Source organism: Stegastes partitus, unplaced genomic scaffold (assembly GCF_000690725.1).
Source record: "Stegastes partitus isolate 25-593 unplaced genomic scaffold, Stegastes_partitus-1.0.2 Scaffold680, whole genome shotgun sequence".
NCBI lineage: Eukaryota > Metazoa > Chordata > Actinopteri > Pomacentridae > Stegastes > Stegastes partitus.
Window position 1 is genome coordinate 21,040 of NW_007578411.1, and position 12,369 is coordinate 33,408.

General features: G+C 37.2%; 2 protein-coding genes across 2 annotated transcripts in view; both read left to right on the forward strand.

Annotated features, from left to right (window-relative positions):
• The window catches only part of LOC103363671 (junctional adhesion molecule A-like), a 14,169-nt gene extending 6,676 nt beyond the window's left edge, over positions 1 to 7,493 (forward strand). Inside the window, exons 5-7 of the mRNA XM_008290520.1 lie at positions 1,707 to 1,761; positions 4,344 to 4,477; positions 5,887 to 7,493. Of these exons, the coding sequence (XP_008288742.1) occupies positions 1,707 to 1,761; positions 4,344 to 4,477; positions 5,887 to 5,944 (247 nt within the window). The 3' untranslated portion in view covers positions 5,945 to 7,493. The remainder of the gene's footprint in view (positions 1 to 1,706; positions 1,762 to 4,343; positions 4,478 to 5,886) is intronic.
• Positions 7,494 to 11,038: 3,545 nt separating this feature from the next.
• Positions 11,039 to 12,369, forward strand: part of mtx1a (metaxin 1a) — a 31,919-nt gene continuing 30,588 nt past the window's right edge. Inside the window, exon 1 of the mRNA XM_008290521.1 lies at positions 11,039 to 11,142. Coding sequence (XP_008288743.1) covers positions 11,062 to 11,142 — 81 coding nt within the window. The 5' untranslated portion in view covers positions 11,039 to 11,061. The remainder of the gene's footprint in view (positions 11,143 to 12,369) is intronic.

The following is a 12,369-nucleotide window of genomic DNA, read 5'->3' on the forward strand; positions in this document are numbered from 1 at the left end:
GCGTTGGACATATTGCAGCTGCACTTACTTGAATGACACGTTAAATAAACTATCATTGACCCTCCCTATTTCATAACCTAATGCTTCACTCTATAGTATGTTTTTTAAATGCACCACTGAAGCACCGAGTTAAAGAAACAATACCACAATTTTACTTTTAATACTTGTACAGTACATTTTTGTTTTACATTTTTTTGTCTTTGTTTTTTAGAATATACATATTAAATGCAGAGGTTTCTGTTTGTTTGTTTGTTTACATTTAACATGATGTTTTTCAATGTGGGTATTAATTGAATTAAAAAAAATCTTGTTCCACTGCCAAAATACAAACCCTTCAATATGTATATTTAAACTTCCTCTTATGTTCTCTGGAAGGGACAAAGACTTGATGATACACTCAAACTCAGTTTTGCTGTGATATCATCAGCCTGTGTGCAGTTACTGTAGCATAATGCTGATTTATTTATTTATTTTATTTAAATGCTGACTAACTATGTGTCTAACAGTCCTGGCTGGCTCAGGAGAGTTCTGACTGTGCTCTTAATGCTTTCAATATGTGGATAATTCATAAAGAAGAGACAAAAACAAGATTTAAGTGAGTAAGTAAGACAAATAAAGAAGCAAAACCTACAAAAACTAATGTAATTTATTCTTTCCCTTTATTTTATTTAAAACAAACTGTTGTCATTTTAAATGACACTGAGGCACATCAAGTAAATGCAGACACACTTAAAATTAAATAGCAATAAAGGAAAAGTCCATGTATGTATATGACAAAAACAACTTTTCAGCTAAAAAGCATTGAATTAAGAATCAAACAAAGAGCAGTAAGAATAATCATAACAGAGAAGTCGCCTTCACGCAACCATTGTGCTAACAGACACGCTGGCTAGCTTGTGTCGCTGTGTTAGCTCACACAAGCTAACGTTAATCCTGCTTCCATTGTTGCGAATTAGCACGTGCTAAAACACTCAAACAATGCATCTGTTTTGTCCAAGTATGATGGGACCTGTAAACTAATATTTTGAGCCAATCACTGCAAACAAGTGTTTTCTGTTACTCTCAATCAGACTTCTGCACCTGTTGACAGGTATTTTGATTTTGGCCCACTGCTCATCAGCAAAGTGTTCTAATTTGTCCCGGACAGTTTTTTTTTATTTTTTTTAAAATTATTCTTTTCAACCACAATTCAAAAGCAATGTCTTATTTCACTAAATTATAATTTAGCAAATTTTTATTTATTATTACTTTTTTCAGATTCTAGTTATTTGAGTGACTACTGTGAATTCTGCCTTTTCTTTAATGGAAGGGTATGAACAAATTTGAGGATGACTGTATTGGTTGAGTCAGTCACAGGATTGTTATTGTACCTAGCATGCTAGCTAATCCCATGAGATCATGAATGTAAGTCAGGCATCTTCATTAGCTTTTCTGCTATTCCTACATGATGTACTAGTTAAAATAATCTCACAAATAGAAAACAATGAAAGAATTTCTTTTTTGTACCTATAATTTTATGTTTATTTGCACATATTATATATATTTACATGTAACTCATACTTACAAGATACCTTTTTTTACTTATGATATCACCAGTTGGTGATAACAACAAACATTTTTATATGTCATTGTGTTGTGCCATTCTTTCTTCAACACCTCCCTTTAATTCTTTACATGTGCTTGTTGTCTATTTTCAATGCTTGCAGGAAGCGAGCGGCAGCAGAGGATCGAAGTGATGTGGGAGGTGAGATGGAGCAAAAGGTGAGTCACCGATGTGAGCAACTGTCTCAGTATCATTATAGAATTGACTTTTATTTCTGTTTAAATTGTTTAACTAACCCCGTTATCTACCCACACTCTCCTGGCTGTTTTTTTTTTCTTTATTATTTTAACCAAGATGGATGATGGTGGTGGTGGAGGGAATAAAGACTGTCAGTGTGATTATGTACTTAACAAGAACTGTACACCAAGTTTTGTTACTGTTTTTCTTTTTACTATTTACTACTTTACCTGTGTTCTGTGTTATTATAACATCATGTTCTCACTAATATATTTTTTATGGCTCCTTTTTATATAATCTCAGAAAAGTCTCATATTATAAGAATGAATAATAAAAAACAGAAAGGAAAACTAACTGGATTGAGAAAGAAAACTAAACTCATCCATATCCAAGAAATACAAATAGCATATCAACTGGCATGGATAAATAATCAAGTATTTTCCTGATATGTGAAGTATATGTGTTGCAATATGATGTACACTTATCAGTGGACTACTAGTAAGTACATTAGTTTAGCAAAACAACACAAGTTAAACATTTGCATTCTTATTAAACTGCTGTTTTGGAATACATTGCATGGAATACAATTCCTGTACTAATGTAAAATACTACTTTTTATTTTTAAGCACAGATTTTTAGCTTGAGATATGTCTTAGATTTTAAAGTGTCTCATTTTTAATGTAGAAAGAAGCAGTGGTACATGTAATGAAAAAAACACGAGTATTAAATTTAAGCCTTTCTAAAGAGCACCTTTTAAAATACTGCTGTAAGTAACTTATTTAGTTTTTTTAACTCACATAGGATCACAGCTGAATAAAGCATCTGTTTTAGAGATAGCTATTGATAGCTTATAATGCGTTGCTCCCTGTTTGTCACGCAGTCACGCAGATTTAAATAGCTATCAACCACAGTTGAAACCAGACGTTTACATACACTATATAAAAAGACACAAAACCTTTTTTCTCACTGTCTGAAATTAAATCAGACTTAACTTTTCCTGTTTTAGGTCAGTTAGGATTACTAAAATTATTTATATTTGCTAAATGCCAAAATAATGAGAGAGAGAATTTTTTTAGAGATTTTTTTTTACTACTTTCTTCAAAGTCAGAAGTTTAAATACACTAAAATTACTGTCCCTTCAAACTATTTGGGAAAGCCCTGATGATGATGTCATGGCTTTGGAAGCTTTTGATAAGTTCATGGACAACATCTGAGTTAATTGGAGGCACACCTGTGGATGTATTTTAAGGCACACCTCAAACACACTGCTTCCTTTTGTGACAACATGGAAAATCTAAAGAAATCTGCCAAGATATCAGGAAGAGAACTGTGGACCTCCACAAGTCTGGTTCATCCTTGGGTACAATTTCCAGATGCCTGAAGGTTCCATGTTCATATTTTCAAGCAATTATACGTAAGTATAAACACTGTGGGAATGTCCAGCCATCATGATGCTCAGGAAGGAGACGGGTTCTGTGTCCAGAGATGAAGTGTTCTGGTTGAAATGTGCGTATCAACCCCAGAACAAAAGCAACAGACCTTGTGAAGATGCTGCTGAAGCTGGTAAGTGAAACAAGTCCTGTACCGACATGGGCTGAAAGACTACTCAGAGAGGAAGAAGACATTACTCGAAAAGCAACATAAAAAAAGTCAGACTACAGGTTGTAAATGAACACAGGGACAAAGGCCTTCATTTTTGGAGACATGTCCTGTGGTCTGATTAAACTAAAATTGAACTGTTTGGCCATAATGACCATCGTTAGATTTGGAGGAAAAAGGGGGAACTTGCAAGTTTGAGAACACCATCCCAACTGTGAAGTACGGGGGTGGCAACATCATGTTGTGGGGGTGTTTTGCTGCAGGAGGGACTGGTGCACGTCACAAAATAGATGGCATCATGGGGAAAGAACATTATGTGGAAATATTGAAGCAACATCTCAAGACATCAGCCAGGAAGTTAAAGCTTGGGTCTAAAGGGGTCTTCCAGATGGACAATGACCTGAAGCATAACATCAAATTAGTTACAAAGTGGCTTGAGGAGAACAAAGTCAATGGTGTGGAGTGGCCATCACAAAGCCCTGATCTCAGTCCTGTGGAAAATTTGTGGGCAAAGCTGAAAAGGTGTGTGGAGCAAGGCAGCCAACAAACCTGACTTAGTTACAACAGTTCTGTCAGGAGGAATGGGCCAAAACTCAATCAAACTATTGGGAGAAGCTTTTGGAAGGATACCCAAAACATTTGACCCAAGTCATAGAGTTTAAAGACAATGCTACCAAATACTAAGGAAATGTATGTAAACTTCTGACTTTGAAGAAATCAATTTTAAAAAATCTCTTTAAAAAAATTCTCTCTCTCATTATTCTGGCATTTAGCAAATACAACTATTTTTGGTAATCCTAACTGACCTAAAACATAAAAAGTTTAGTCACATTTAATGTCAGACAGTGAGGGAAAAAAAAAGGTTATGTGTCTTTTTATACAGTGTATGTAAAGTTCTGGTTTCAGCTGTGTGTCTGTATTTTTGGCCCTCTTTCCCTTTTTTACTTTCTGTCTGTGGTTTTAGCATGCTGACGCCATCTATAGCAACATCATGCCACCGTCAGAGCAAGAGGAAGTCTATGACCGATCACAAACCAGCCAAGCTGTGGAGGATGTCAGCTACGCCTCCTTCCAGTTCAAACAAAACAAACAGAAAAGGTAGGACAGACAAATGTTTGAGATGTGGGGATGTAAATTTTACATGCTGCTTGAAGACGTCCAGATATTAGATTTCCTGGTGGGAATCAGACACTGATGGAGGAGCTCAGAGGAACTGAGAAAGAGTTGAAGACAACATTGTCTGAAATGAAACAGATAGCATTAACGAACTTTATTTGTACAGTACAATCCAAGCATTAAACACACAGCTGTAAGTATAATCAGAGAATAATAACAGCTAAATAAAAAACACTGCGGAAAGAGCTGTAAAAAGCATTTAAGTCTGTTTTTGAAAAGATTATTCTTTTAGCTTAATCATCTCGAGCTGAAAACACTTTTGACCCAAACTCTGCTCAGACTTATCTTCTTTTTGATTCCATCATGACCCAGACTAAACTCCTTGTAAAGTTAATTTCCACCAGGACTCGACTTCTTTAAGAATCTACCTTGTTTAGACTCATCCTTGGTACGGATTCAGCTTCTTCTGGGTGTGGTTTTGACTTTGACTCAGCTTCTTTTGAACTCTCTCGACTCAGACTCAACTCTTTTTGAACTTGGTGATGACTTGGATTTGACCTGTTTTAGATTTGATCTTGACTCGGAGTCAACCTGTTCTGGAATCTCTCTTGACTTGGGCTCAACATGTTTGGACTGTTTTTGACTCTGATGCAACCTTTATTGGACATGGTCTTGACCGAAACTTAGGTCCTTTTGCACTCAATCTTAGCTCTGTCCCAATACCTTTTGGATTTGATCTTGATTGACTTGACTTGTTTTTGGACTCAATCTTGACTCAGGCTAAATTCCTTTTTGGTTTCATCTTGATTTGACCTCAACTCCTTATAAACTCGGTCCTGACTCAGTATCAACCCATTTTAGATTAGACCTTGACTCGGACACATCTTTTGGACTTAGTCTTGCCTCAGATTCAGACTAGATGTTGATTTTGACTTGACCTCTTCTGAACTTAGTCTTGACTCTGCCTTGACTCTTTTTTAAGCTTAGTTTTGACTCAGACTCAGACACTAATTTTGGATTTCATTTTGGTTGAGCCCCAACTCCTCCTCAGCTCAGTCTTTACTTAGATTTGGCTTCTTTTAGTCACATTCCAGACTCCGACTCAACTTTGCTTGGACTTAATTTTAACTTTGTCTCAATTATTTGTGCACTCGGTATTGACTCAGGCTCAAGTCATTTTGGATTCAGCCTTGACTTAGATTCAGATTTGTAGGGACTCAATCTGGAGTTTGAGTTTCATTTTTGGCCCCTTTTGGCAAAAGGTTCAATTCCCTTTAAACTCAGACGTAACTCCATTTGGTCCCAGTCTTAATTCAGATTTAGCTTCTTTTGGATGTGGCCTTGATTTGGACTCAATCTTCACTCATACTCAGCTTTTTTTGTTTTTTAAGGCAAGTGCGGGAGGCAGAGGACTCTGTCGTCTACTCGTCCGTCGCCAGTCGAGGCTGAAGTGACATCTCATTAACACCCACAGGATGCCATTGAATATGTCGACCACAGGAGACTCTGCACTGTCGGAATTAATATTTGTCAGTTCCTTTGATCAAGTTAAACTTTATCAGCCTGGCAAGTGACGGTTTGTCACAGCAGTGTATCATTGATGTTGACCATCAGCTTGGGCAAAACTATTGACAGCATCTAGGAAACCGAGCTAAAGGTTCCCTACAGAAAACAAAAATTTCTTTATGAAAGCTCACAGCTTTCACAGCCATGCAGGCTTTTCTTCTGTTACTTACTTACGCCACCATGTAACACATTTGCATTATGCTTGCCTACTGGTTAGTCTGGCCCTTAAACTAAGAATGAGCAGTTGCCTCGTAGTCTGACATTAGCCTCAATAGAGTCACTTCAGTAAGAGCTGCATCCCTATACTCATAGATCTGGAGGTATGGTGGGTGTTTTTCAAGCCATTCTGACCCACAATCAGCTATGTATTGGAAAACAAGTGATATGTCAGGGTATCTCACGCATGCATAAACAACCTTGAGCCGCCAAAACAGTTTAGGCCTAAAGTATGAATACATGGATGTAACATGCAACAGTATGTACTTTGGGCAGATGCAGTAAGTTCTGGAAGTAAAAAGAAAAAGTGTGAAATTTGGAGCGGTATGTGACCAACATTGCCTCGCTTTGGTCTGGGCCCACTGATGAATCAGAACAGAACAGGCTTTTCAGGAGTCAGGTTTAAAGACACAGGAGCTAAATCAGAGGGTTAGATGACCTGTGTAAGAAATGTAAATAAGAAAAACAAGGTGCTCCTGAACCTTTTAGCCTGCACACATATTCTAATAGACGCCTAATATACAATGAAAAACCTGTGTGGAGTAGAGGCTCCATAATGTAGATGGAGGTACCTGCAGAAAAACCAACACCCTTCTTTATTGTCTATTTTCTGAAATGAGACCATGATTTACTAAACGAGCATCATGCTGTTTTGAAGGAAACTAAAAGCAAAAGATTGAGATCAAAAACTCATTGGAAAAATGTTTGCTGAGGTAACCAAGTGAGAAGGAGGCTTATTTTCTCATAAACTTCTATACAATCGGACTTCTTTTTACAACCAGAGGAGTCGCCCACTGGTGGCTGTTAGATAAAATGCAGGTTTAAGTCACTTTTCAGATGTACTGGTGGATACATCTGGCTTTTATATACAGTCTGTGTTCTTTCTGGACGATTTGCTTTAATGCTTCTAACTGCTTAATTTCACACAAACATTCCCTATTACTTTTAATAAAAACCACTTTTGAAAGCTAATGTCCGGTATGAGCAGGAGAAAACAGAACAGCAATATACGCCTGCTACTGAAAAAATGGAATCCAGTCTGAAAAAACTACTGTACCAACAAATATCAATTGGTGTGTCCAGAACCATATCAGAAGTAGAAACCTGCTGAAATCATCCAAATCCCAAGACTAAGGAGCATTGTTTGTCATTGTTTGTACTCATTGTGAATATATTATTTGTTTTTACCTCTTTTTTTTTTTTTTTTGCCAAAAACCCCACAAACGTGTATTTTTTATAACTTACTGTTTTATATAAAAATGCTTTATTTTGTTCCCTGTAAATAAAGATGAATTTAAGCTAAGCTGTGTGTTCCTGTTTTTAGTTGAGAAACCAGGAAACATGAACACCTCCAATGAAATGTAAGATCTTAAGAAAGAAAATACATCAGACTTAGCCATACTGAAACATCTGCAGTTACTTCTTTTTAAGAATCAAATAGTCTAGATGTCTTCAGTAAGAAAAGTGGTTGAGTAACTGAGTTTAGCCCAAATAACTGGAAGTAAGTTTTAGAACTCAACACTTGAGACACAGAAGAAAAGGAAGTGTAAGTTCCTTTTTGAACATGCTTGGCCTAAAACACGCCGGAAAACAGCGTCACATGTTTACGTTGAGGCTGATTTGAATGTTGTGTTTTTACTTGGTTACACATTCAAGGGTCTTGCTTTATTATATTGTATTTTATATTATTTTTATTATTTGGATTTCTCCGTATAAACACTGAAGCAAAAGACATTAAACAACCGAAACAGGCACAACAAGACACAAAACAGTTGACTGCTGAGAGACACAAAACAACCACAGAGACACAAAACAACTCACAACTCACCAACACAAACACCAACTAACGGTACATGATGTGTGGGCGAAGTAGAAGGTGTCCCACAGTCATCACTTATTCATAAAAGATGACAAAATATTTGAACAGCAGCAGTAAAAAATACACAGAAGTGACAGTTTATGCAAGGAACAAAGATGTTTGTTCTTTTACTACTGATACTTTGATTACATGAAGCTGATGGAACTTTTTTATATTATGATTTTCAGAAAGCATTAATTTTACAGTACATTTATAATTTTCCAGTTTTTCTGTGAGCAGTATTTACACTGTGTGCACTCACATCCTCACACACACACACACACACACACACACACACACGAAAAGAAAAACAAAAAGAAAATCTGCTTACATCATACTCTTCCTTTAAGGTTTTCTCTGGTGACATAATTTAACAACAAGTGAACATAGGGAGCTTTCCACTTGGGTATTGCTATAATATAAAATGTATATGGAAGGGATTACATAAAAGCAATTACATTTATTTAATTAATATTATCAAACTTTGTCAGTTAAAGTCTGACCTTATGGGTTTAGTGTACTCCGTCCATTTGGTCCAAATCAGGTAAAATCTTTCTTTTTGGGTTCTGAGTGAAAGTGTCACTCTTTCCATATTATATATTTCATACAATATGTCAATGGTGGGGGGCTCTGGCTTTAACCGTTTTCTTGTTACAGCCTTTCTTACTTGTGGTAAGCAGTATTTGTAACAGTTTTTTGTCATTATTACTTCAACCCTCAGACTCGACCCTGTACACGGTGTCACATCCAAATGATATGCTGACTCCAAATACATTGTTAACATGCTTATGGATGTCTTCCAATAAGGCACAATAGTCTGACAGTTCCAGAGTATATGGAGGTGATTGGCCTCATTTGTGCCACACAGTCACCACAGTCACAACGTTTTCCCAACAAAATTCCCGCCATGTAGTTGAACTAGTTGAACTCCGTTGTATCTGACAAATACTACTCTGACCCTCTTCTGAGATTGTGAAGCTTCCCTCTGTCTCCCACTTCTCTTTTTTGTAAAGTGTACTCCCAGGCATAGACTACAGAATGCGATTATAAATTCGGGACGCAATATTGTTACATGTTGTGGATTTGGTTGATGACAAGAGTATTTTCACAATCCCTGTGTCGGCTGCTTGTAGGACTGTATTCAGATTCTGGTTAAAATAATGGCAAACTTGACGGTATCTATAAAAACCATTTCGCTCCATACAGTGATTTTTTTGTAATGCTTCAAAGCTCTGAAATGCCCCCTTGTGGACAAATGACTGGTAATTAGTCCAGCCTTTTGTTATCCATTTTCAAAATGTATCATCAAATCTATCTGGGACAAAGTCTTTATCATAGGCACAGTACTTCAATAATTTAGATAAGTCGATTAATCCGCAGAGTTTTACAGTCATCTGCCAGGTTTTCATTAAAGTATCAGACCATTAATCGATTCTGCTCTGGAACTTGAATTCAAAAAGGGTATACCATTCCATCTGGAAATGTTTGACTTTAGGAAGGAGGAAGCCAGAGAACCCGGAGAGAATCCACGCTGCATGGGGAGAACATGCAAACTCCACACAGAAAGATCCTGGGTATCCTCACCGGGACGCAAACCAGCAACTTTCTTGCTGCGAGGCAACGATGCTAACCACCGCTCCACTTTGCAGCCCAATAATATACATATGGAATCCAAACTTTAACAGAATTTTGTACAAGAAGGACCATCTAAATGAATCAAATGCCTTCTCAACATCTAATCTTATGATGGCTGTCTCTATTTTCTGTTGTGTGACATGTTTAATAATGTGCAATGTTCTCCTGATATTATCTTGTGTTTGTCTTTGTTGAATGAATCCTGTCTGGTCTAAATGGATAAGTTCTGGTGACGGTACTTTTGCACCTTTACTATGTAGTTAGAACTTGTAATTAAATATTTTGTAGAACCTCTCTGCACCTACTCCATCTCCTATACACGTAGATCCTCAGACCAGCTGCTGCTAACATTTCCAGAGTTGAAGTTAATTGGAGATGGTGCCTTTGCAGCAGAATAACTTTCCTCTTCCAGTCAAATTATCTCCTCTATTGACACTTTAAAAAAAAAAAAACATGTAAAGATGTATAACTTTTCCATGGCTTTTGGTTTTAGACGATGGCAGATGTTCAGCTTAGTTAAATGTGAAAGTTAACAAAGAACCAAGGCTTTAAGAGTCTTTGGGTGCTTCAGATTCTGGTTGATACACTATGTAAACTGCAGAACCACAAACACCTGAAGAGAAAACCCACAGGAAGAACTTTTCCCTGTTAGCTTTGTTCCTGCTCTCTGTGCTCCCATATCCTGTATTTAAATAGAGCTGAATTCCCAAATCGGCTGTCCTCATTTATAGATTATTGTTTTGTTTCTGTTTACAGACAGCAGAATGAATATGAAATAGTGAGTGAAATGTACCTGTTCTGCAGCTAAAAGCCTGATATTGTCATCGGACAAACTCATCAGACACAAATTAAATAAGAAGGCCGTGCTAAAAATTCAGCTGTATTTTCGTAGAATTTGAACTTTTTCACATTGATAAGGGTTTAAATAGAAACTTGGATTTCTTTTTGAGTTGCAATACTGACTTAAATAAACTCTTCTTTTTACACTACTGTTTTATACAATACAAGATACAGTTTGAATAAACTGAGTTAAATAAAACCTTTATATTGCTTTATTGAAGGAAAATGACTCCTTTGGATTAATTGATTAATTGGTAAAATAACCCTATTAAACAAGTACAGCTCAGGCTGTTTTAAATCGTGCCTGTAAACAAGCGTTTATGTAGACACGTGTGTAAACAGCTAAAACAAAAAATAAACTTCATTTTGTTTCACTTTATTTTCTTATTTCTAATATGAGCTTTTATGTTGATACTCAGTGCTTCTCTTCCGGTGTGAGAGGTCGTCTAAAATGGCGGCTCCGGACGAGCTGTTCTGTTGGGAAGGAGACTGGGGCTTACCGTCCGTTAGCACCGACTGTCTGGTGGTTCTGGTAAGTGTCCGTTCACACCGACAGCGGGCCCGGTCACCGGCTGTGTGTCGGCGCCGGTCACGCTCATAGATGCGGGTTAAAGCGGGATAGCTACCGTTAGCATGCTAGCGGCTCAATGGACGACACGGTTCATGGACGTGAACAGTGAAGACAGGCAGCACGGAGAATGAGTGGAGGTTTTGATGAGCTGAGCACTGTTTTCTTACCTTGAAGGACAACCGACCACATAGAGACACAAAACTACGACAAGGAGTCGCAAACTGTCTGCAAAGAGACAGAAAACAACTATAAAGAGACATTAAATGACCATAAAACGATGCAAAATGACTGTAAAGAGAAACAAAACAACCACGAAGAGACGCAAAACGGGCACATGACAGCTGCAGAGGAACAAAAAACGACACAATGGGTCTAAAAAGACTCAAAACAACTGGAAAACGTCACAAACACACAAGACAACTACAAGGAGTTACAGGCTGTCTACATTACAACAGAAAACGAGCACAAAGCGGCACAAAACACAAACTGTCAAAACAGACGAAACCTTAAATAGACCAAAGACACCTAAAAGGAGGCACAAGACAACCGCTGAGAGACACAAAAAAAACTACAAAGGCAAACAAAACTAACTTAAAAAGACACTAAATGTCTAGAGAGGCGTAAACTGTCTGCATGGAGACACTTAGAAAAGAGAAACAATCAATGACAAGAGGTATTAGTCTGATCACTACAACATGAAATGCATGGTCAGGCAGTCATATAATACTCTAGTTATATTTATTTAAAAATTAATTCAGTACTTAAGGATACATTTAAATTCAACCTTTCTAAGCATTTTAAATAGAAAATGCCAAGTTGGCCTGCATCTAATAATTATTTCTATTACTAAATTGTCAATTACTTTCTGGACGCCCGCGACGCTAGTGAGGATTAAGCAGTGTGTAGATAATGGATGGATGGACTTTCTGGGCAGTCCTTTGTTGTCTTCCAAAGACCAGGGTGACAAATGTCTTGTTTCGTCTACAAGACAAAGATATTCAGTTTACTGTCACAGAGGAGGAAAGAAACTAGAGAATATTCACATTTAAGAAGCTGGAGGCAGGAGAATTAAGACTTCTGATTTTCTAAAACAAGCCGCTTCCAGCTTGGTTTTGCACATACAGCACTGTGCAGGCAGTGACTGAGGGAGAATAAGATGAGATAAGATTTGCCTTTGTTGATCTCACA